Source organism: Pagrus pagrus (genome assembly GCF_965226575.1).
Source record: "Pagrus pagrus genome assembly, chromosome: 8".
In the NCBI taxonomy this organism is placed as follows: domain Eukaryota; kingdom Metazoa; phylum Chordata; class Actinopteri; order Spariformes; family Sparidae; genus Pagrus; species Pagrus pagrus.
In genome coordinates this window covers 1269554-1295334 of record NC_140192.1, presented here as the reverse complement: position 1 = coordinate 1295334, position 25781 = coordinate 1269554, and the positions used below count along the sequence as shown (strand labels likewise).

Sequence of the window (25781 nt, the reverse complement as noted above, 5' to 3'; positions counted from 1 at the left end):
AGCCATTGTTAGTTCTGTAGTCACGGGACCTGTTTGAGGAAACGGCCTTCCAGTTTCAAACAGCCATTGTTTCGCATCTTCCATAATATCTGTCTTGTATTTTGTTACATGTTTAAACCAGTCACTCTGGGTTTCCTGTTCCTTTCGAGGAAGCAATACAATAACTGACTCATGTGCGTCCTTTGCATTTTTGTACAGGTGAGTCAATTTCTCCAATGTGAATTGCACGTCCTTTGCATTTTCATCATTTTTCATGAGCTCTTTAATTTCCTTTATAATCTCTTTAATTTTTTTCACATTTGTTTGTCGTTCCTTCTGAAGACTTTCAATTTTGCAAGCCAAAGCCTTAGCTGTAAGCTTGACTGGTCTCCTCTCATCCACTTCGTCCACTCCTTTAGTGTCACTCATTTTGCATTTTCCAATATGCGAGTTTCATCCACAAACACAGCAAAACACTTCACTGATAAACCGCATTCACAACAGCTTAACGGTCGTCAGCACGATTTTCCATTGCATTTTCCATTTCAACAGAGCACGGCAGTCAACGCGTATCAAGCAGTCAAACCAGCTCCAAACTTTCCAAAGACGCGCAGCGCAGGCCAACCAACAGTCCCCAATGGACAAGCGACAGCTCCTCCGACTGTGTTCAAACTTTCAATATACACAGAGGGAATTAAAACAGCCTACCGCTTCCCATGGCCGTGATGCGCTGCTGCTGAAAGTCTTCGCCTCGGCATCAGTCAGTGCGTCTCCTCCATCCTTCCTTCCGGAGAGCGAAAAGTCAATATAATCCAGTGTTCATTCATTCCAAAAAACTCCGCTGCGCTTGCCGATGCGATCCAAATTCTGTCCGTGCCGAGAAGTTACTAATTTTTTCTTTGACTAAGATATAGCGGCTTATTTAATTCATAAAATAGTCCGCTGAGAGGCAAGCAGGCTCCTTACTATGACTCGCTGAATGAAAAACCATAGTCCAGTTCGAGCTGTGTTTGTTGACTTTATTAACAGAAATTATGATCAAAATTAAATGGAAATTGCGGTCAAAGAAAAAATATAGGGCCTCGCTCAACCTTCTTTGTCTAATGCGACGCCGACAAACCACGCAGGTGAAAATAATGTGGGACCACACCCACTTCCTCTTACCAGGAATAATAAGATAAATAATAATAATGTGCACTGCCTAAACAAAAGAAAACAATTCAAAATAGATGCACATTTTGGCTTCTACATGGTGTTTATCAGGAAAAAATTATGATGTAGCAGGCCCACCACTAATCTTGATGTTTTGGCTTTGCCACATCTAATGTTACCATAGCCAGCTGCTGCTAGCTAACCAGCACTGAGTTACAACATCAAAACACACTTTAAAAACGATGTCTGAATGCTAACAAAGCTTGCTTGACAGCTATCAGTGATAGCAATGGCTATGTTGGTTGTTTCCGTTTAATATGATAATATTAGGTGTTTACTTACAGGTGAATGAGACATGAGGTAGCTACTTGTCATTAGATGTTGTGATGAAAACGATGCACTGGTACTCTCCTCCTCACTGCTTGTGAGGACTCGGACTCCGTCAGTGGTATTCGGCAGTTGTCGGACGTGCGCGTTCATGGTTTGCGGGGAGCGGATTTGGAGAGAGGCCTGAGCTGAGTTTACTGGCTGGATACTTTCAAATCTGGCCTGGGCTTGACAGTTTTTCCAACTTACAGACCCCAGCTTTAAGTTAAATTTATTTTTTATGTCAAAGTATTGTTGTAGATATAGGGATGGCAAAAACTGTTGGAAAATAAATAGACATTATAATTTATTTTTTCTAAAATTACGAAGTCCTACAGTTCGCAGGTGTCGTAAATGCAGCAAGTTTCATACAAGTCCGAAATCCCCACTGTCCTGAACGAAGCACGATTAAGATACTGGATGTGGGCGGGGCTGGACCCAATGTGGGCGGGGCTGGACCGTCCAACCCGTGTCGCAGCCGTTAGTACTTGACAAGCGCGGGAATCCCCGCCTCTTCCGGTTTCGCTGGGGAAGGGAAACCAGACGGGGCGGGGCTTCAGCTCTCTAAAATGGCGACATGAATAAATTATGACTCTGATGATGAAGATGATGATGGTGATGATGAAGATGTTAAAGCTCCTCTCGTGTCATTAATGTCTGTTCCTCACATTTAGATGTTTGTTTTTGTTCCATGATAAAATCTCTGCGTCTTCAACATGTTTAACTCTGCAGCTGCCTCATTAGTTATGCAGCTTCATCAGATCCTAGCCCCGCCCCCAGTTATTAAATAATATATAACATACATCATATTCTCGGTAACCAGCTAAAGTTCGTGAATCACGTTAACCGACAACTAATCAACTGCTGTGGAGCCGAAACTTCGTTAACTAACTAACTACACAGATTAAAGATTGAGATCATTTATTATCTCAGTACAATCTTTGTTTTTTCAAGCAAAGCATCTTAATATTCTCATATTTCAGCTGTTTCAGTTTGAGATTCACGGTTTTCTTTGTTCCATATGAGAGAGAGGTCGTTGGTCGGCCATCTTGGCTCTCAGTGTGCTGTTTGGTAGACGAAATGATTAATCTGGGAAATAATAATCAGATGAACTGATGATGAGAATAGAAAATAACCGTTGGCTCCGTCCTGCTTGTGAACATTAGCTAAATGAATTAATTTTAACTGTAATTAATTTAACATCTGCAGAGACGTTGAGACCGATCATCTTCGTTCACCTCCAAGATATTTAAAATGAGTTAGAGGTTCTTATGATAGTTAACGTCCATCAGCAGCACAGGTTCAGCTCTAAATCTGGTTGATAATTGAATTAAACAAAAGTATTATTCTTTACATAAAGTATGAAGATGCTTCAGTTGCTGAGAATACTTTAACTTTATCCAACGTAAAATCAAATACTAAAGGATTCATTTGAACGAATAAGCAGGCAGAATTTAGAATTACGTTCGATGAAGACGACTTCAGAGAAGAAAGTAATTATATAAAGTAATAAACTGAGCCAACACAAACAGTTTGAAGAGCCTGGTGCTTTATTGTCCTCGATTCTGACATTAACAGCATGAGTGAGAAGCAAAGAATGAAAAACAAAAGATTTCTGATACAGAAAATACTGCTGATGTATTTTATGGAATTAAAATGAAAAACACAAAACCTGGAACATCAAACAGAAACGTGGTGACAAGTGCGCCAACGTCCAACACGCTGAAAATCTATATTAATGTTTGTGTTCGCCAGAAACAGCACGAGGGTTTCATGTTTGGTCTGAGATGAGTTTTAAGTTTTTGGCTCTGTGGGATAAAAATATCTGAAGATAACAACTGCAACACAAAAATAACACAGCTGTTTTTCTTCAGAAACTTAAAGAGCTTAAAGTTTCCGGCCTCGATGGATGAACACTGTCAGGAAATGTGTTGAAATAATCTGGCAAATATACAAAAGTACACAGACGCTGCATCAATAAATCAAAACCATCAAGAATCAAACTCTAAACATTAAAACAAAAAACTGCCTGAAATGAATCCAACATTTCAAAAATCACTCAACACTACCGACTGGTTTTATTGGGGAATGTTCTTTAACTTTGAGACCCGAAACCAACAGTCAGAGAATAAAACAAGATTTTCTGCTCAGTAACAAAAAGACAAATAAGCTCCATCATCATCAACTTCTAACCATGAGACGACTTTTAAAGCTGCGATAACACGACCTCAGTGTGTTTCTCACAAGCAAACCGGTTCTGATATTTGAGACGTTTGAACTGATTATTATTAAAAACCAAAAGTTAAATCAGTCGTGGAGACAAACTGAAGAACAAGTTTGGCCCAGTTTTATTAAATCTGTAAGAAAATGATTCAATTCAAAGACGATAAAAATGAGTTTTCTAATAAGAAGTTTCGTTACCAACTTCTCAAGTGTTGTCTGATGATCGGGTAAATAATTTGATGAGCAAACTTTAATAATGACACGTTGAAATACTTGAGTTGAGTCTTTGGGGCTGAAGTTTACTGTTGCTTCAGTTTTCATCTTTTAATTTGATGGAAAAAATCTTTTCTGTTAACTTGAAAAATAAAAGAAATCGGGACATTTCCAAACGTTTTACATGTTTTCATTTCAAAGTGTGAAAAAAAAAAAAATGTTCTCAGGTGGTTGCCGTGACAACAGATGAAATTCTCGGACTCGCTCAAATCCTCGCAGGTGGTTTCACCTCCGGTACCTGGTTCGTCTTAAACAAGTCAAAAGTCTGAAAGGAAAGAAAAGATCCAGAGAGACGAAGACGTCGGTTCAGGTTTTCATCGGTTTACGTTTTGTTTACAGGCTGCGTTCGTCCACAAAACTTAAAATCCTCTGAGTAGATCCGGAACGATCCAGTTCTCATCATTCCTGAATGTTTGTCACAGTTTTGATCCAACACGAGTGAATCGTTGTGCTGACGGACGTTTATTAAACGAAAGAAGACGAGGATCATCCGTCCACTCGTCAAACAAAGCTGAGGGAACCTGAAGAACGGACCGTTAAACACTGCTGATGGCTCCAGTCTTTGGATGACGCACGATTCTTGTTTTTTTTTTTCCTCTCCTGATATGAAATGCGGGTCGGTCCGTTCGCCCTCGTGTTAAACCTCGTTCAGAGCCGCTCACAGTGTTCACAAGAGAAGTCTCTTTAGATTGTCCGTCATTTTGCCTTTGACATCATCATCATCATCATCATCATCATCATCATCATCATCATCATCATCATCATCACGAGTCCACAGTTGTGGTCTGAGTCCGGTCTAAATGTGGTTCAGTTCTGCCGAAGTGTGCAGGATCAGCAGTTCATGATTAAAGGAGGAGTCCGTCCTTTTGCCCCTCAGCTGAGCTCCTCTCATCCTGCTGATGTCCAGAGCAGCTCTGACAGTTTGACACTTCAGTACCTCGTTATCCTCACACAGGAAATGGAAACTAAAGTAGAGCGTGTTGGTCGACTCAGTGAGGTCGTGATCACATGGGACACGGTTCTGAACGAGCCTGAAGCGTTCATGATCAAATTAACCTGAATGAGTCTGAGAATCACAGCTTTCCTCTTTGTGTCCGACGCCGTTACCGTCTACACTGAACACGTAACGTTTGTGAGGAACAAGACGGCGAGACTTTGTCTTTCTGGATTGTGTCTTCAGGTTTTGGACCGAGCAGGGCCAAGAAACTTTTAGAGCAAAAACATCCAAAAGACGTCGATTCATTGTCTTTGACGTCGTCTGCTGGAGAGTCAGAATCAAAGTTCTTGTGACGTCTTTCCAACTTCAGTTACAGACGAATAAAGAAGCTACTGTGGTTCAAGATTAAAAGTTTTCATGACGCCAAATTTAACTTGATGCAGCTAAAAAACCTACAGCGAGGATTCAAACCCTGAGCCTCGACCTCGAGCTGTATCAGCGTTATTATAGATCATGTTTTGGTCATCCAGCTGTGGCACACTGGCCACCTGATGAAGGTGAACCTCAAACAGGATCTATAATAAAGCTCAAACACAGCTCGAGGTCGAGGCTCAGGGTTTTTGCTGCATCAAGTAAAATTTGGCTTCATAAAAACTTTAATCTTGAACCACAGTAACTTCTTTATTCGTCTGTAACTGAAGCTGGAAAGACGTCACAAACTCTTTGATTCTGTCTCTCCAGCAGACGTCGTCAAAGACGCTGAATCGACGTCTTGGAGATGTTTTGCTCAGTTTCAGACGACAGTGAACCAGATGAAGTTACTGAGCAGCAGGCAGCTGTTAGTTAAACGCCTCTGAAGCTTTCAGCTGTCGATGCTCAAATCTGCCCGGAAAATACATAAAGTTTCCACGTGATCCCGACCTCAAGAGATGTGTTGATGTTGGTACGGAAGCCCTGAGGGACAAATGAAGAGATGTTTTTCTCCCCTGTTGATCAATTTTCTGTCTGATTGGAATAATTTTCCCTCCTGTGGTTCTGACACGAGAAATGGTGGGAAAAAAAGGGTTTGCCAGGAAAATCATTTGAAGTTCCTTAATTATTATTATTTTGGATCTGAAAACATTTGAAAGCTTTTTATGTGTGAAACTTGTTGTGAAAAACAGTAAGTTGCCCTCCAGCTGTGACATCAGGGGAACATTTTGGAAAAATGAGGCTTACAAAAACAAGAAACATTCTTTACAGTAGGTTTTTACAGTGAAATATTTTTGTTTTTGTAAGGTTAATTTTTCTAGATGTTTTGACTCGCAGCTGAAGAAAACCCAAATATTTTTCATCTCTCTCCTGATTTTTATTTTATTTTCACCAAGAGAAAAAAAAAACGTTTTACTCTCCTGGAAAAAATTAATATTTCCCTCAGTGTAAAGTCACAAACCCGCTCGGTTTCCAAAGAAAAGTGAACTGGATGTATTTTCCCACCTGTTCTCAGGTCACACAGCAGGAGAGGAAACTAAAGATCACCAGAGAAACACTTCGTCACTGGCCCCTCAGGGCCTCCGTACGTTCAGCACCAAACCAGCTCAGCAGTTTATCAGTGTGAATGTCTGCAGGTCACTGACGTCTGTCTTTTATTAAGCTGCTTGTTTTTCTCACAGGAAGTTGATTTAAAGCTCCATGTGATGCCTTTCACAGTAAAATGTTTTTTTTACTTTCTCCACTCCTACAGGAAGTGACGAAGAATTAAACTGAACATGAAGCTTCATCTTCAGTGTTCTGGATCGTTGATCAGCAGCACCACGACTGATTATCGTCTTTAAAACAGACTCCTGACGTCTGAGCGTTCACCGGTCACGTGGTCAGGTTCTGGTCTGTAAGGAGACTGAAGTGTTGAACTCCTCCACCATCGTTCTGTGACACGTGTAGACCAACCGGTTCAGTTCTGAGTGTAAACGAGGTCTGCTGCTGGTCTACGATGACAGTGTGGATCAGGAGGAACCGGGCGGGTCACCGTCTCTGCTGGCTGTAGACGGGGAAGGCCAGCGTGACGTTGAGCGAGTCGTTGTGTTGGACCAGCGAGGTGTGCTGGTAGTGAAGCACCAGCTCCTTCAGGGAGCCGTACAGGTTGTAGGGCTCGGCAAACCCGAAGCCGGTGCTCGTCTTGTTGATGACGCAGTGTTTCACCTCGCCGTCCACACTGAGAGAGACGGAGACAGAGATCAGATTAGATCCAGAACAGAGGGTCAAGAGACGGTTACATCACAGGTAATGAACAGGTGACTTACACCACGGAGCAGGCGTAGCAGCCCGGCTTGCTGCTGTCTCGGACCAGGAAGGTCCCGTCTCTCTTCCCGCGGAGCAGAGACTCGGCCTGAATGCGGTTGATGTTTCCCAGCCGCCACAGACGCTCGTCGTGGTGAGGAAGGTCCTCCTCATCCTCCACCATGCTGTACTCACTGAGGGGGGAGGGACACGTCAACACATTAATGTTCCTGCTGTGATTGTGACTAACGGGCCTGATGTTCTGTTCTGTGTTAGCAGGTTGAACGGCGCCACCTTGTGGATCAACAGACAGCAGCTTACAGGGCGAGTCCACCTGTGTCCCACATTAAAGTGTGTTTACAGGACAAAAACGTTAAGGAAGCTGCATGTAATCTGATAAATGACCTCACTCAGGGGGGAAGGTGCATCGTGGGTAATGTAGGCAGCAGCTTTTGAAAATTACCAAAATTGATAAAGCAGAACCAAAAAACCTTATTTGTTCCATACATTCCTCTTTTTTAATACCTGCCGCCTACATTACCCACAATGCAACTGAGCCACTGATTGGTACCATTTCCGAGGTCAGGTTTCTGGGACTGAAAGTTTCAGTTACACGTCCTGTTTTCTATCAAACAGACTCGGTGGAGACGTGCAGTGCTGTCTGTGACCACCGGGGCAGCGGAGAGTTTCAGACTTACTCCTCTGTGGTTTCGTTCTTCAGGCCGAGCCACTCGTTCAGTTTCCTCTGACGAACTCCCTTCTGGGTCAGCCACCTGACAACGACAACAACAAACGGTAAGTACAGTGTGTTGAAGCTCTGATGTGATGTGTGTGCGTGTTCCTCAGTGAGTCTCTTACATCAGGTACTGGTCCCTGGTCTTGCGGAGCTGGATCAGGTCCGGTTTGATGCTGTTCATCTTCTTGTCGATCTCTCTGTAGTCGGCCGCCTGCTTCTTCAGGTCGACCTCCAGGTGGCGCTTGCTGTCCACGATCTCACTGATCCGAGACTTCAGCTTGTCGTAGTTCTCCATGATCCTAAAACAGAAACACGGATCAGCTCTTTCTGCTCGGACTTCATGTGGCAGCACTTTCACATCGTGAGCAGATGGTTCTTGTATTTTATTGGACCGATTTTATTCACAGTCACATTTAAGGTTTTTAAGACCCGATGCAAAGTAGAAGGATGAACACAATGTGCAGAAATTAAAGGTACAGTGCGTAGGGTTCAGGGGGGATTACTGGCAGGAACAGAACATAATATTCATAATTATGTTTTCATTAGTGTTTAATCTCCTGAAGCTAATAATAATTGTGTTTTTGTTTCTTTAGAATGAGCCTTTTCTCCTTGGAGCAAGTGGGTCCGCCATGTTCCTACAGTAGCCCAGGACGGACAAAAGGCAAACACTGGAGCGAGAGACGGACCTGAAGGCTGCCAAAGGTTCTGTTCGCGCTTGGAAAAGGAGAGGTAAGAGGAGTGTTCAGTTGTTTGCAGTCTGCAGTCTGACCACTAGATGTCAGTAAATCCTTCACACTGGACCTTTGACCTGCAGAGTTTCTATTTAATACCTGTTTCATGTTGAGCAGATACCCGACCTGAACCCGGCAGTGGAGCTGGGCTCAGATAAGAACTGCCTTCAAGTTCTTAGTGTAAAAATAAATTTAGGAAAAAAACTTATATAGTATAGAAATAAAATATATTTAGTGTAAAAATAGTTTATAATAAAAGATAAGACATTAAGTGAGAGGAGATATAAAATATGTATTTGTAGTTTTATCAGTGTTACGATCACCTTCACTGTTTCACGTCTGTTATCAGGGCAAACAGGCGAGCTGTAACCATGGTAACAGGTATGTGAGTCTCGTCAGACTGGGTTCGGACTGAACACCTGCCGGGTTCAGGTCGGGCTCGGTTAGAAAACTCTCTGAGCTGAACTCTGGAGTGTGAGCCAACGAGGTCATTTAGCTTGTTACATCATTATTACATCATCATGACATCAGAGTTGACCGTGAGGTTCATGCCGCTGTATCTGTGTGTATGTGTGTGCGTGTGTTAAAGGTCTGCCTCACAGTTGCCGTGGTAACAGCCTACCTCTGGATCTCCTTGTCGTTTCCTTCTCGACGGAACTTCTCGATGTACTCTTTGCTGAAGCGCTCCTGAGTCTGACACTGCTCCTCGAAGATCTTTATGGTCTCGTTGAACGCCTCGATGGCCGTCCGCTTCATCTGGATCTCCTGAGGGACGAGGAGGAGGACAAGGAGGTGGTGGTGAACAAATCAGAAGGTGGGATTGGAGAAACAGGACGGGTCAGAGAAGAGAAAATCTGTCTTCTGTATTTTATCTCTAGTTTTTCTCCTTGCTGATATTTTCTTCTTCTTTCTGAGCGTGCTGCTCAGTTCAGCCCACAGTGACGGACGGAGGCTCCACCTTGTGGTGTTTGTCTGTTACTACAACAGAAATGAAACCTGTTCTCAAACGTCTGTGAACATGTCTCACCTGTAAACAGTTCACAGCTCCACAAAAAATCGACTCACGATTGTCACACCTTTTTTTCCCAACAGTAACTAAGTACATTTACTCGAGTACTGTATTTAAAGCCTGACTTTACTCGGCTAAAACAATGTTTTGTCATGCACTGGTTCATTTTAAGATTTTTGGCTCTTTTTTAAGTGTTTACTTACTTTAATTATCACATTTAATTAGTCGCGTTTCATATTCAAACAAAAAATATCAGAGAACTTGTAATACTTAAAATAAGTAATCAGCTGTGTGGGAAGTTTAATGTTTATTATTTAATTTGTTTTACCCTGCTCTCCTGTAGCGCCTTGTCCTAGTTACAACTTTCTACATCTGAGAGGAAAAGATTGTACTTTTTACTCCATTACATTATCTGACAGCTTTAGTTACCGTACAGATTCTGATATAAAATATAATTAAATAAATGATGTAATTTATATATTTTTTTAAATTAATCTTACTTGACATTTGAATGAGAGTATTTCACTGTTGTACTTTTACTCAAGTAACAGTATCGGAGTATTTCTTCCACTGCTGCTTGTTTTTTAAAGATTGATTATTGTTGTTTTTATTTTTACAGATCTATTTTTTAATGATGTGTCTGTTGGTGTTTTCTCTTTGTTACGTCCGGTCGCAGCTGCAGTGTGTTTCCATGATACCGGATCAATAAAGTACTGTAGCGTACCTGTGAGGTTCTGGTGTACTCCTCGTACAGTCGGTCGTACTCTCGGTTCTTCTCCTGGTACTGCAGGTGATACTCGTGGAGCTTCTTGCCCACAGCTTCGATGCTGTCCTCCTTCACCACCTGATCCTGAACACACACACACAACGCATCCAATCAGACGAGTCGACAAGCAGCCGACAGACACGGTCAGCGAAGCATCAGACGGCGAACAGACCTGCTGGTGTTTGGAGACCGGGTACAGCAGCTTCACGTCCAGTTTTGGGTTGTACTGAGCGAGGGACTCGTGGCGGTAATGGTTGATGAGCTCCACCACGGAGCTGAAGGTCAGAGGGTCGGAGAAGCCGTACTTTCCCTCCCGGTGGAAGATCTTTATCAGCTTGTTGTTGCCTCCTTTCCTGAAGGTGTTCAGACGACATTTAACCATTAAACCAAAACAGCTTCACGTTTTAGATTGTTTTATGATCCGGTGTTGATGCAGCTGAACTACAAGTTTGGTTTTTATAAACACTCAAACATTATGAACATTATTGAGTTTGTAGTTAAAGAGCAGCTCTACTGTAGAAAAATGATAAGCCATTTATAAATCTGAATTTAGGACATTAAAGTTGTATTTTACTGTAATTAAACCATTCAACGCTTTGAAATTAGACATCTAATTTCAGACGCTAATTATTTTGCAGGTCTCACAAATATGTTTAATCATGAATAAAGTTTCCAAAAGCTTCTCATCTGTCTCAGCCGTCACTGATCCGTGTCAAACTGCCTGATATGCGGATGATTTTTACAGATCTTGGACTCGATTTAGGTTTAAATATGTTTTAAATGGTATGTGATGAATCTGAAGGCTGAAAACATGTTTTTTGTTTTGTGTGTGTGGAGTTTACCTCAGAGTCAGAGTGTAATCTCCGTGCATCTTGGTGGAGGCGTCTCGAACCAGGAACGTACCGTCAGCTGTGTCTCTCAGCTTCTCGTTCACCTCCTCTCTACAAACACAGACGACATCTCACTGTGACACGGCAGAACTGAACCCATTAAGACTGAAGGCAGCTATTAATTATTTCTCAGCTCTGGAGCAGATAATAACCTGAAATTAAAAACATTTAAGAGCTCAAGTCTTTGGCTTTAATGGGAAGTTACCGTCTTTGCTCTAATGTTCATTATCCAATCACAACGCAGTTCTTCAGTCACGTCTCGAAAGTGAAGTGAAACGTTGCAGCCGGTCTTTACGGGTCAAACTGGATCCTGACTGGGATCATTTCAACTCCAGCTGAGACACTTTTAAAGTCACGTAGTCAGAAATGTTTTATGGTCATTTTATTGCACCACTGTGTGTTCAGGATATATGCTGTGGTTTGTGATGTTGGTCAATGATGAACAACGTAATATTAAATACAATTAATGCCACCATGTTCTCACCGAGTGAGTTTTCTCTGCAGTTTTACGGCTCAGAAGCTCCAACCGAGCACAACGAATATAAAATCAACATGTAGAGCATCAAAACTTTCTTATCTAACCTGAACCTGTCGATCCTCAGGTGTGTAAAAGATTTACTCTATTTATTTTTAGTGAAAACATAAAACAGGGACGACCCACGTCCCCCGGTGAACACACGCAGCGACATCGTCCACAAACGTAAGAAAAACACTGAATGTCGTTAAGTCACGGTAAAATGTTTTAGAAAAAGTGTCTTTGCAGCAAACTGGATTGTTTTTATTTTACTGTGTGTGTGTGTGTGTGTGCGTGTGTGTGTGTTACCTGGAAATGTCTCCCCAGTACCACTCAGCGTCCTGCAGAGAGATGCTGTTGTTGAAACTGCTCGGAGCTGCAGGAGTTGAAGGCTTGACCGGTTTGGGAGGCAACGCTGCAACAGGAAGACACGGAGAGAAAAAAGGGAATTTAAAATGTTTTTTCTGTTCTTTTCATGGATTGATCGAGATGAGATACTTTATCGGTCTGAGCCGGGGCGATAAAACGACAGCAATGTGTGTCGGCGATAAGACGCGTCATCGACAGCAATGACAGAACAGAAGAGTGTGGAGTGAGCGATGACGGAGAGAAAACTACAAGTCAGCTCGTCGGTTTGTCAGTTTTTGTGAGGTTTTGTGAGTCGGACGAATATCAGAACACTGTTGTGTGTGAACTGTGCAGGACGACCAGAACCGCTAATACAACAAACAAACAGCCTGAGAAGCTTCCACTCATTGGACCACACAACATGTCGTCAGTCACAACCATCTACATCTGCTGCTCCTCCCTCCCTGATGATATAAAGTCAGGCTCAGTCATCGTCTCCTCCTGATGATATAAAGTCAGGCTCAGTCATCGTCTCCTCCTGATGATATAAAGTCAGGCTCAGCCATCGTCTCCTCCTGATGATATAAAGTCAGGCTCAGTCATCATCTCCTCCTGATGATATAAAGTCAGGCTCAGTCATCATCTCCTCCTGATGATATAAAGTCAGGCTCAGCCATCGTCTCCTCCTGATGATATAAAGTCAGGCTCAGTCATCATCTCCTCCTGATGATATAAAGTCAGGCTCAGTCATCATCTCCTCCTGATGATATAAAGTCAGGCTCAGCCATCGTCTCCTCCTGATGATATAAAGTCAGGTGAAGTCTCGTAGTCCACAGAACATTTCTGCAGCTTCACAGTAAAACAGAGTTGCAGCGTTCTGCTGAACACCTGAAGCAGCTGGAGATGATTTAAACATCAGATGTCTCCATGCAGCTCGTCTGCTGCGATCACAGAGATCACAACCTGATCTGAGGAGACCAGATTTAACCCTTCAATAACATGAAGTCTTCACTGGAGCTGCTGAGCTAACAGAGTTAGTCTGAGGTGTGTGCACGAGCTCGACCGCACGTCGAGGGTTTAAACATCTTTTCAAATCAGTCTGGGATCTTTGGGCTTCACCCGACTTTGCATCAGTATCATTTATCAAACCTCAATTAAGAAAAAAAAGGTAGAAGAAAACTTCAGTCAACAGAAATGGATTTCTCCTCAGTGATGGTGAACTAACCACCACATCTCAGCTCCAGTTCAGTTTGTGACAATGTCACGACTCAAAAGCTTCGTCATCACTTAAAGATTGATTCCTTTATACAAACAGCAAACTACAGTACATGTATGATGACTCGAGCTATAGCCAAAATTATCAATCTGAAAATATTGTCCTGCCCAAATATTAAGATAGATTTATTGTCAGGACGGGTGGGAGTAATAATAGTAATAATATATCTTATTTTATTTGTATTTTATGTTGATTGGTAGCAAGAATATGAATAAATAAAAGGACCGACAGGTTGATCTGCTCGTTCACTTCGTTTTCACACACAACACATTTAATAACAAAATAATATATAATAGAACAAGAACTGTGGTGCAAAGTACAGCCTGCAATATCAGACGTGAACAGTCACAGAGCTGTGCGATATTCAATATTGTTAAAAACTTCACTTATAACAGCAAATAATCGAGCCAAGCCTCGTGTATGGTCACTTTATTTGACCCGCTGTTCAGATCAACTGTGTGTTTTGTTCATGATTATTTCATTCCTGCCAACGTCGACATCAGTAAACAAATACAACGATGTGCTCATTTCTTTTTAAATATGAAGAGATTTTTGACCAGATTATGCTGAAATTCAGGATATTCCAGAGTGTCGAGGCTTTCCACGGACGCTGTGTCATTTAACGGGCGCTCAAAAAGGGATTTTGGACCAATCAGCTCGCTTGATGTGCAGGTCCGCATGACGTGTTCGCTGAAATCTGGGAGGCTCCTATGCAACCAACTTTTACCCACAACCCCCTTCTCTGCAGGTTCATGACGACGTTTATGTGCATCTTCAGAGAAAATGACTCGATACAATAATTTCTATAACCACCTTTAACGCAGAATCACATGATGGAAATAAAATCTGATCTATCACCACTGTAGGACTGAATCCACCTGGCAGCAGGTGTTGGTCCAGGTTCAGGTCTGAGCTCCTACCTGGACTCTGCATGTTAATGTAGCACAGGATCTTGTCTCGTCCTCTCACCGGCTCGGCCTCGGCCCTGCCTCCCTCCTCTCGCTCCATGTCGGCCTCTAAACCTTCGCCCACCTCCTCCTCGACGCTTCAGAGGTGAAACCGAACACAGATCCTGCGTTTGTGGATCTCATGATTTTCCTGCCTCCAGCTGAGCGCTCTGATCCTGCCTCGAAAAAACTGACGTCATCTGGAAGGAAACAGGTCCGGGCCACATCCTCCAGACTGAGCTCGACGGTTCTGTCTTTTCGACTATCTCTGTATTTTAAAGACACATCGACTGCGCTGGAACTGAAATCCGCAGGATATCTTTTTTTTCGGCTCCGTCTCTGCACCTGCAGGCAGATCTTCTACATCTTCACCTGTGCTCGGTCTCGTCCACAGAGAATCTACCGGCTGGGAAGCATTTTGTTTTTTGTCTTGCATTAATCCGATTCCTGCAGTCAGTGCTGAAGATTTAGAACGACGCAACTTTCTCTCCGTCCGTCTCCCTCTCTCGGAGCCAGCCTCGGTTCAAAGCTCAGGAGAGCAGCTTGGAGATGTGTGACATCACCGCTGCCCCCAGCCAATCGTGCGATGGCAGTGATATCACCGAGGCAACACCCCCCTCCTCTCCTCTGCTGCATCTTTCACCGTGTGGATGGATGATGTCATCGTTTCAGCTGCTGCTCAGTCTGACCGAGTGACTGATGAACACACCGAGTCAGAGGAGAGGACGGATGAACGAAGGACTGACGGCTGCTCAGGGACAGACGGAGTAACTGCTCACTGACTGACTGATGACTCATCTTAAGACTCTGATTAGTTACTAATTTAGTCGATAAATGTGAAACAGAGCAACAGTTTACAGTCAGACGAGCCCGAGAGGCTGAAATCACTCACTGTGGTGTTTGTAGCCAAACGCTAACATCAACATTAACAAAACCTCTCAGGTCACATGGTTCATCATTAGTGTAAATGCTCATCTTTGCATCACAATTTTCATTTCACTGAAAAACTGTTAAAATCCTGCTGACGTGACATTTGTTGGTGTCTGTACCGAACAAACATGTTTTGTTGAATGTGGAGAAGAAGCTCCGTCGGTCAGGACGCCTCTGCTTCAGATTTGACCATTCCCAGGATATTTTTATTAATTGTGCAGCTCTGAAGTGAACCGTCGCAGTTTAGCCTGTTAGCATGCTGATTAGCGTTAAACACGAAGTACAGCTGAGGCTATTAAAACGTTAGGGCCCGTGTCCACAGTGTCTTTCTTCTGTTGTGTGCGTCTGCGGCAGCAGGCGTCCACTCAGAGAAAATGCAGTATTTAATAATATTCAGCATTTAATAATTATTAAGATACTTCTGTCTGCTTCAAGGTGTTGGACCAACCAGATTTTCATCCCTCCAGGTGCTAACGTGTTAAAACTGAGTATCAACCAAGTTTTATTACCAGTACCATAAAATTACCTAATATTTCCTGCCTTACATTGAGACACACAAATGTCTTAAATCCATCAGTGTTTAATGTCTCCACAACAACTTCAGCTAAGTCAGGTCCTACAGGATCACAGCTTCAGTCCACCAGTTACAGATCTGAACAGACGCTCAAACAGCTCGAACGCTCAGGGTGCGTTGACAAACAGTCAGGAAATCGCATCATTTTCAGATCCTTCTCTCGGCCCCAGTCTGCTCTGGATGGAGAATATGACACACTGGACCCTTCGGATGGAGCAACAGCTGTGACTTGTGACAGTGACACAGATCCAGTGTGATGCTGCTGCAGCGCTGCGAGAGGAACTGAAAACAATAACCGAGGAGAAAACGACCACATGACGGCTGAGCAGAGACGCGGAGGAAGTTTTATAGTTTAGATTTATGAATTAAAGGACGTCTCAAACACGTTCGTATTAATGTGTCTTCAAGCAACACACACACACACACACACACACAGAAACGCACACACACACACACACACACACACACACACACACAGTCTTACCTGGTGCAGCCTGGTTCATGTTGAGCTCGCTGGTTATCAGAACCTCCAGGACCTGAACCAGAGGATCCAGACTGGACTCGGGCCTGAACAGGAAGAGACTCACAGTCAGATTCAACATCACTCACATACACAGGACTGACAGAGCTGTGTGTGTGTGTGTGTGTGTGTGTGTGTGTGTGTGTGTGTGTGTGTCTCACCCTGCAGCCTGTCTGAACAGCAGTGGGCTGAAGCTCTCTGCCAGGTTTCGGGGGCTCAGCTGGTTCCTGGAGCTGTGCAGACAGAGCCGGGCCAGGTGTCGGACCACGCTGAGCAGGGTCAGACCGTACTGGGCCGGGCAGCTCGGCGAGCCGGCCACCCCCCGCAGCACCTGGGCACAGTCCTCCAGGTCCCGGACCTCTGCAGGAGAACAGAACTGTGAACAAACAGCAACTCGTCAGAGAACAAGGTGACGGGATGAGGAGATTTAATCTGACCTTGGACTGCGTGAATCATGTCGGCCTGCAGCGAGGACGGGAGGACCGGACCGGGCAGGTCCTGCAGGAACCGGACCACCCCGTCACACAGGGACGTCACCTCCAGCTGCTCCAGGTCTGAAAACAAACACACCTCAGTTCAACGGCTGTGTGTCATCGTGTCGACAGTACGGCCGTCACAATACCAGAATTTAAACTTTGATGCAACACTGGAACAAAAAGATGAAGATCGGCTTGAAAATCTGATTGTAGATCAGTTTTTTGTGAAGTTGTGTTACTTATTGAACATGAATATTGTATTGATTTAAACACGTGGTATTGATACTTTTGCCAACCTTAGTGGGTAGTATATGCAAATTAACTACATTAACCTTCCCTGCACGCAGAACTACAGTCTGGCAGCGACTTACAGCTGCGCCCGTCAGTCGGTGGGTGCAGCAACGTTAATGTGAGGATTTGCTTCTTTTCTTTTTTATTTATGACATGAAGAGTCTGTAGACGTTACGTTTCTTCGGCATCAGGAAAACTAATGAACAAATCTTTTTTCTCATTTTCTAGACTGTTCGATTAATCATGAAATAACTGTCCGCTGCAGCCCTGGTGCATGCTGGTTGTTGTAGGTTTTATAATTTTTGAGAAAACGTGACTATCAATGCCGTTCTTCTCTCTGGTTTGCTTACCTACAGGGTTGAGAACCGAACTCTTTACTTTTAAGGGTGCTGACAGAATTATTTCGGATCTACAGAGCAGCGATCCATAATAAATCAATCTGAGCCAAATGTCGATACCAGAGTGGGAATCTTTAACGTAACGATATACAGAGACAGACAGAGTTGATGAGCAGCAGCAGCTGAATCGTGATAATTTGTGTCTAGACGTGAAGGATTTAACTGGTTAGAACTGAAATTACTTTTTTTGTTAGCACAGAAAGATTAAAGTAGCGTATAAAGGCACCACTGGGTATCAGAATCAAATTCTAGGTACCGGTATCGGTATCAAATGTGAACGACACTCAATCCTTCTTCAGTGGCACCAGTTTCCAAAATATTTGCGTCTTTCTGAAAAGACTTCTCGTCTTTAAAGCCGTGGATACTTCTTCAGGGATCTCGGCTGTTATTCACAGATAATTTCCTCTAACAGAGTTTGAAGCGATTTCAGTTAGAGAAGAAGAAGAAGAGTTGTGACGGAGCAACGAGGCGACGACGACTGTGATCACAACGTCTCCAGTTTGTTTCCCTTTTTACTAAAAGTCAACCTTCAGTTTCTGAGTCAACATGTCTGACAGCAGAAGAAGAAGACGACTCCTCACCGGTGTCGGACAGCTGCCGGGTGTCCAGACCTCCTCCGCTCATACTGCGATACACATTGGGACTGTCCAGACCTGCAACAACAACAACAACACATCAACAAACACATATCAGCAGCAGAAGGTGATCAAACTAACAGCAGCAGTGTGTTGAGTCACATTTCATCCAGACGCAGGAGGAGAGGATTTAAGGCTGCATCCAATATTTATTTTCATTAAACGATTAATCATTTAGTCAAAGTGTCTTCAAATGTCTTCTTTTGTCCAAAACTCTTCATTTAATGCCATAAAAGAGGAAGAAACGTGACAAATCCTCACACTTAGGAAGCTTCAACCACTGAAACAATTAATCACTTCTCAAATAAGTGGAGATTTATTGTCTCTGCTGCAGCAGCGCTTCTCTGGACGACCTCCTCCACATTTTTATTTCATTTCTATTTTCTGTCAAATCTCACAGCGACGCAGCAGTGAGGAGGAAAATCATTTAAAATAATATATGTAACCGTTCAATATGCAGCAGAAACAAGTACAAGTTGAACCTTTAACGTCTTCATTTGATAAGATTACAGCTGACATGATTAGTCTAAATTTAAGCTTCTCACGTGTGAACAACTGAATATCTTTGCGTTCTGGTTTGATATTCGGACAGAAGACATTTTGAGTCACCTCGTGCTGGACTATTAAAGTCAGAACTTAACTTGTAACGGAGTATGTTGACAGTGTGGTACGAGTACTTTCCAAGCAGGTGATGCAGATGTTTAACCACCAGATGTGTGCGTTTGATACCTTTTGTCTCTACGGCCTCCATCAGTCTGCTGAGGAGGAGCGGCGCCGTGTCAGGGGGTCCAAACTGCTCCGGGAGGTCCGGCAACACAAAGCCTGAGGACAAACACAATAAACAGCAACACGTCAACACAACACAGGTTCATGCGCACAATGTTTCATGGTTATTAACCTGATGAAGACTGAGATGATAACTGATGTCTCTGTAAGACACAAACATTTCTCTCTCCGCATGTTAAACTTTTCAGGTCCGACGTCGTGATTTTTAGTCACAGTGAGACCAACGTGTTCAACAGCCGTCAGAACACATGAAGCGGTGCCGGTCTGAACGAGGAGCGTGTTGATGAACATTCAGGAGATCAGTAACAGAATTTAAAACCAGCAGCTCCACGAGTCGGTACAGGAGAACTGCTTTTAATATGAAAGGGTGAAAGCTGCAGGAAGCAGATGTTTTTACATGTTGTGTTAAACAGACAGGTAACGACAACCAGATTACTGCTGCCAACACACACACACACACACACACACACACACACACACACACACACACACACACACACACACACACACACACACACACACACACACACACACACACACACACACACACACTTCCTGTGTTCTCTGGTAGCAGCAAAACAGGGTTGAGATCTGTTCAGTCAGCAACCACAACACTGACTAAACCTCAGTTTGTGTGTGTGTGTGTGTGTGTGTGTGTGTGTGTGTGTGTGTGTGGCTGCTGCTGAGGAAGCAGCTGAGGGAAACTCAAGTGTGAGTCACAGTGAGGCAGTTTCTTTGGAACAAAATGAGACTTTCATTGACGACATGATTTATAATAAAAATATTAAAACAATGTAATAATAATAATAACAATAATAACAACAACAACATACTGAGGACGGTAACAGAGGCTGTCATGAGCCAAACAGGTAGAGGTGAGAGGTGACGATGGTAAACATGTCAGATTTTACTAATATAGGCTACTTTTCGCCCGTGGAGGAAGTCCCCAGACTCCATTTGAAAATCAATCGATTTTGTGAGTTGTTGAGTTAAAACAAACTTTGTAACGTAGTGAAACTCTGTCTCTGACAGACTCTGAATCATTGTCTCCTTCTTGTAAATTCAGCATTAAATGAAAACAGTCAGTTGTTTGTTTCCTTGTAGAAAGTGTCAGTTTGTGGCAGCATGGCTGTACCAGCCTGTCTGCTTCTGTGTCTACAGTGCTAAAGTCTTACCTGCCAACATTTAGCAGCTGTTTGAACACACTGTTTACACTGATTTCACCATTTACACATTTAGAAACATTTTATTGATCTAAACATGTCACATTTTACAAACACACTAAACAGTAACCAGTATAGGCGACTTCTTTGTCCCCAGACTCCCTTAACAAATGTGTCAGTTTAGTGAGTTGTTGAGTTGGAGACACTTTATAAACTGTGTGAAACGCCACAAGAGACAGCAGCTGGATATTATGAAACCTGATCGATCATAACTGCTGGAAATAAGAAATTACTTGATATTCAGGTGAAGAGTCAGAACATTAGGCCACACGAGAGAAAACCAATGGGATGATTTCTCCACCATGCAACAGTGTTGCTTGTGTCAGCGTGAAGTCATCAAAGGAGGCACTGACTTCATTTCTCCCAGAGATGGATGAGGAACTATGAAATCAATCAGCGTGCTCTGATCTTTGTTCCCTCTGAAGACTCCACATTAAAAGTCACAACATCAGTTTATCAGAGTGTCTCCCACTCCTGCTCTACTCTTGTAGAGCAGGAGTGGGAGTAAGAGTAGAGCAGGAGTGGGAGACACTCTGATAAACTGATGTTGTGACTTTTAATGTGGAGTCTTCAGAGGGAACAAAGATCAGAGCACCCTGATCACCTGTTGGCTCATCAGTCTGATTGATCTTTTCGTACTCACCCTCTGACTCGGAGTCGGTCCTCACTGACGCTGCAGAGGGCGGTCTGGGTGGGCGGGGCTTCGGTGTGGGCGGGGACATCCTCTTTCTGCCAATAAACTCGACGTACGTCCCCGGGAAGTCGCCTTTTTCCTGTCGGTCAGAGAAGGACGAGTGAGAGACGTGGAGATGTTCAAATCCATCGAAAACTACGTGGTTGTAGTGAGTGTAAACATCATCTCCTCAGATCAGTGTGTGATCTCTTCTTCCTGCAGACTGAGATCACAGCAGACGAGCTGCATGGAGACATCTGATGTTTGAATCATCTCCAGCTGCTCACCTGACTTTCATCAGCATGGAGGGAGGAGATGATGACTGGACTTACATTTGTGGGTGAACTGTTCCTTTAAGATTACAGGAAAAAAAAATCTTCTGAATTTTGAAGAAATCCGACATTTATCTATGAAAAGTACCAAACTGTGGCTGCTGATTTTCTCAGTTTCAGACCTTTATAAACTGAATATTTCAGGTATTTTAGCCGTCTGGATAAATAAATGACAGGAATCTGATCAAATTGTGTGAAGAAGTTTAAATTGAGGATTTGTTCTTTTCCGTTTCACGAGAAAGATGATATCAGTAAATGTGCTGAATCATTTACATGCACAATGAGAGGAAAGTGTGACATTGGAGGTGATAACATCAGAGTGAGCACCAACATGAGGGGGAGGTGAACCGACTCCTCTTCATGTTTATCAGGTGTCAGTTCAGTTTTAAAACACATTTATAGATTTTACTGAGCATCCAACATTTCCTCCACAAACTGAGGTTGCTGAACTTTGACTGTGATGATTTTCTGTTTGTGGTTGTTTATCTGCGTTTCCTCCAAACAGGTGAAATGGAAACTTTAAACAGCTCGTAGGTGTGAAACAGAGCAGTTCAGTACAGAGCAGCAAGCTCCTGGAGGATAGTCCACCTGTCATATCTACAAAATATCAATATTCAAGCATCAGTGTGGTGTGCTACCTGCGTGGTCTCATTGAAGCCCGGCAGCCAGCCGATCTCCGACGGTCGCTCTTCGGCTCTGTTGCTGCAGCCGAGCGACAGCAGCGCTCCTTTGCTGACCAGCAGCATGTCTCCAACATGCAGGTCGATGTCCTCCTCTCGCTCCTTCTTGTAGTCGTACAGCGCTCGGTACTGAAAGCCCTCGGAGCTCATCGTGACGGTCGACTATGGCTTCACAATAACTAGCAAAAACAGGGCTGAATAAAAAATATAAAAATAGGGTTTTCTCTCGTCCTGAGTGGCTCTAAAGTGGAGAATCTAGACTGAGTAAATATGGCGTCTCCAGCTGTCTGTGTGTCTCCCCTGTCTCCATGTCTGCTAACGTCGTGTCATCCCTCCAGGCCGAGCCACAGCCGCTCAGTCAAAGCATCCTCGCCGTTCATGAACAGGAGTCTCAGCAGAGGTAGAGGCCACATCTGTGGAGGTGACGACCTGCGAGACGACAGGAGGAAAAAGTTGAGACGGGGCCGCAGAGGCAGCTGGTGACAGGCTGAAAGTATCTGAGATCTACTGTTTGATCGCCTCAGTCCGTTCTCTGGGTCCAGATTCTCCTGTGTCTCAGATTTTCTATCAGTCAACTGGATCTGTTTTGGTTTTGGACTGTTGGTCGTCGCCTTGGAAACTGTGATGGATATTTTGTTCGTCAGTGACTTTTTTTTTTTAGATCAGAGGATCAATTGAAAAGATTGGGTTTAGATTCAGTGACAGCAATTTAAGGTATGTCACCTGTGTTCAGTCCGCCAGCCTTCATCAAGACAGAAACATGCACACAGCGTCCAACATGAAGCATTAGAAAATAAGAACAAAGATTAAGAGCCCGACCGGGGTTCATTTTTTGGGGCCAGTACAGATACAGACAAAAGGGAGTAAAATCTGTAATGATGGCAGCATATTTTCATTATAACAATAAACTTTGTCTCAAGCGACATCAGCGAACTGAAACAGCAGTCTTCACTTTTAGAATTTTAGTTTAAAATTAACACAAAATTATCAAACGAACGTGAAGAAATAACAGTTTTCACATCAAAGACATCAACGTACTGTGTGTGAGATATACTGAGGTTAGCATGCTAACCAGCTAGCCCCCCCAGACAACATGTATTTGCACACAGACTCCTTCTAGTGTACATCACATTTCTATTCTGCTTCATCTTATTTATTGAGTATAGTCACTTCCTTTTTGTAATTGTTTGTTCCCTTGTGCTGCTGCGATCAATAAAGTTACATCCTATCTCATCGTAATGTACTGAAGTTATTTATTCCAGTATCGTTACAACACTTCTTTATACAGCGTTTCCCCTCAGAAGTCGTGCAGTTGAGGTGGAAAACCACCAGATCCTGGTGAGTCAGGTCTCATGATGAATCTGGTCCGCAGATGACGGCCGAAACAATAATCACACTCATCGATACACAAGCATTTGTGTTGTGAAAGAGAAGTTCTGCTCGTTGTTCTTCAGCGGTTGTTTAAATCATTTTAGTGGTTAGAGACACTTTAGGGAAAGCTTCTCTTATGAAACATGACAAACACACACTGGTGTGTGTGTGTGTGTGTGTGTGTGTGTGTGTGGTCGTCCTTATTAGTGCTCCTCAACCCGAAACACAACAACAATCTGTCACTTTAACTGAACTGAACATATCGACGAGTAAATAAAATAATAGTTCAAAACCCGAAGAAAGTTTGTTTAAAATGATAAACAACAGGAAGTTAATTTTCTAAAGACAGCTGAAACGATTCATGATTAATTGTCAACTATTAAATTAATTGACAACTAGTCTGATTACCGATTAATTATTTTTGAATAACTTAATAAGAAATACTGTCCAAATTCTCTGATGTCAGCTTTTTAAATGTGAATATTTTCTGGTGTCTTTCCTCCTCTATGACAGTAAAGTTTTGGACAATAAAAGACATTTAAAAGATGTCATCTTGGGCATTTTCTGACATTTCATCAACCAAAAAACTAACTGAGACAACAGATGATGGATTCATTGATGTTGAAATTCAATTTCTTTTTGTTTTAAAACCAAAATGTCAAATATTTCCAGCTCCTCAGCTGAGAGGATTTCTCACTTTCCATCGTCTTGTTTGAGGTTTGGTTTTTTTTTTTACATCATTGTGATGAATCATTTTTTAAATTATTTTCTGAGAGTTTATAAACCACACAGTTAATCGGAAAAAAAGATTAGTAAAAATAATCTTTAACTGCTGTCAGATAATAAACAGAGAAAATAATAAAATCTTCACATTAGAGAAACTGGAATCAGACACAAAATTGTCATTTTTACTTGATAAGTGATTTTGTAAAAGGACTCAATAATTAAACTTGATATAAATCATTTTCGTGACCTAAATATATATAAATATACCTAAATATATATAGTTCCTGTAGGAGGATAATCACTGAAAATAATCTGAAATAATTTCACAGCACTTAAATAACAAGGCCGAATACACAAACACGAAGTCTAACATGCAACAGTATAATTAGTATGTGTAAAACATATATATTTAACAGCTATAAGCTACGATGTGAACTAAATAAGTCGAGTTTGAAAGCGGCTTTCGTTAAGAAAACAGTAGAGGGTAAGCGAAGACGGATCAGGCTGAACATTTGAGGTACTTTCCAATTTCCGACTCACGAACAAACAAAGCAAGAGTTTGTATTTCATTCTTATCTACGCTCCAGAGGTGATCCTTGAAGCTAACTCTCAAAATGTAATAAAATACAGTCATTAAAGTTCAGACTTGAAGCACAGCCGCTCTGAATCCCTCCAGGAAACGGGAAACGACAATGCATGCCAGCGCTAGCTTAGCCTGCTAGCTTGTGTCAGTCGCCTCAACGTCTCACCTTTTAGTTTTTCACCAATTCAAACCTCCAGCGGAGCAAACAGCGGACGCCATTGTGGAGCAGCGAGCAGACACGACGTCCAGTTTCCCTCCAAACTGAAATATTCCGCTTTTTTATCGACTATTTTTCAGGATGAAGACACTCGTGGCTCATCCGTCGGGTTTCTAGCTGCTACACTGGTGTCAAGCTAGCAATGCGTCAAACCACTTCCGGTGCGCTCCGTCAAAGTAAAACAGGTTTTAAGGCATAAAATAGCAAATATCTTCTTATAAAGGCTTGTTTTTCGGGTAAGACATTGATCTGTTTGAAAACGTTAATTACAATTTACATTACGCGCTGCTCCATAAGTCTACTTTAACGAAACTAGCGAGGACTCTTTACATAACAATGCAAAGCGAGTGGAAATGAGTTTCCGGGTGGCTTTCAAAGTAAAACGCTTCTGGTCAACATGTGTTGCAAAATTAATGCGTGTCACTGAGCACAGCGACAAAACAACGGCCATGTTTTTAAGGTAAATGTTTGAAAAGCTGCACTTACTTTCATCTTTTTTCACAATCTTCTGCTTAGACCACGATTTCGCAGCGTTACGAGACAATAAACAGGGATTTACGAGATTACACCCGATTACAGCTGGGTAGGGAGGCAGGGCACTGACGTCACATCCGGTAACCTAGATTTTAATGCAGCGCTGTCAAGACAGGGGACCATGGCAACAAAAGAATGTGTGTGTGTGTGTGTGATGGGGGGTGTACTGTATTCATGCTGTCCTCATTTATTCACGTCTTATACAAGCAGCAGTGTGTGCACAGAGTGTGTGTGTGTGTGTGTGTGTCTGTCTGTCTGTCTGTGTGTGTCTGTGTATGTGTGTGTGAGAGAGAGATGCAGGACCAGTTATTTTTTGTGTGTCAGTAGAAAGCAGGGTGACTCCCGTATCATGTGACTGCTGCTGCTGCAGCTTTTCCAGAACACACTGCTCATCACATGCAGGTCTGTACATCCATCAGTCCACCGTCA

The 25781-nt window shown here is 42.9% G+C and overlaps 1 protein-coding gene and 1 long non-coding RNA gene across 12 annotated transcripts; one reads left to right on the top strand and one right to left on the bottom strand.

Moving 5' to 3' along the window:
• Window positions 1-3552: 3552 nt before the first annotated feature.
• LOC311261145 (phosphatidylinositol 3-kinase regulatory subunit alpha-like) lies at window positions 3553-25385 on the bottom strand. 4 transcript variants are annotated; one of them, XM_084359548.1, is made up of 17 exons: window positions 25305-25385; window positions 21880-22350; window positions 20880-21009; window positions 18957-19049; window positions 18174-18245; window positions 16865-16981; window positions 16589-16787; window positions 16392-16474; window positions 12142-12247; window positions 11271-11369; window positions 10601-10781; window positions 10387-10512; window positions 9276-9418; window positions 8045-8221; window positions 7885-7959; window positions 7210-7380; window positions 3553-7121 (listed from the first exon to the last, which is right to left on the bottom strand). In XM_084359548.1, exons 2-17 carry the CDS (start codon window positions 22069-22071, stop codon window positions 6932-6934), a joined length of 2154 nt encoding a protein of 717 aa, XP_084215674.1. In that variant the 5' UTR covers window positions 22072-22350; window positions 25305-25385; the 3' UTR covers window positions 3553-6931. The 4 variants fall into 4 exon arrangements, with proteins under 4 accessions (XP_084215674.1, XP_084215673.1, XP_084215676.1 ...); XM_084359547.1 differs by lacking the exon at window positions 25305-25385 and adding an exon at window positions 24768-24974; XM_084359549.1 differs by lacking the exon at window positions 25305-25385 and adding an exon at window positions 24768-24974 and having other exon boundaries at window positions 7030-7380.
• Window positions 7250-9331, top strand: LOC311261163. Of its 8 annotated transcripts, none has more exons than XR_014623102.1 (5): window positions 7250-7340; window positions 7463-7510; window positions 7908-7981; window positions 8516-8651; window positions 9243-9331. It is a non-coding gene; the product is annotated as an uncharacterized lncRNA (long non-coding RNA). The 8 variants fall into 8 exon arrangements; XR_014623103.1 differs by having other exon boundaries at window positions 7823-7981; XR_014623104.1 differs by having other exon boundaries at window positions 7463-7537.
• Window positions 25386-25781: the final 396 nt, after the last annotated feature.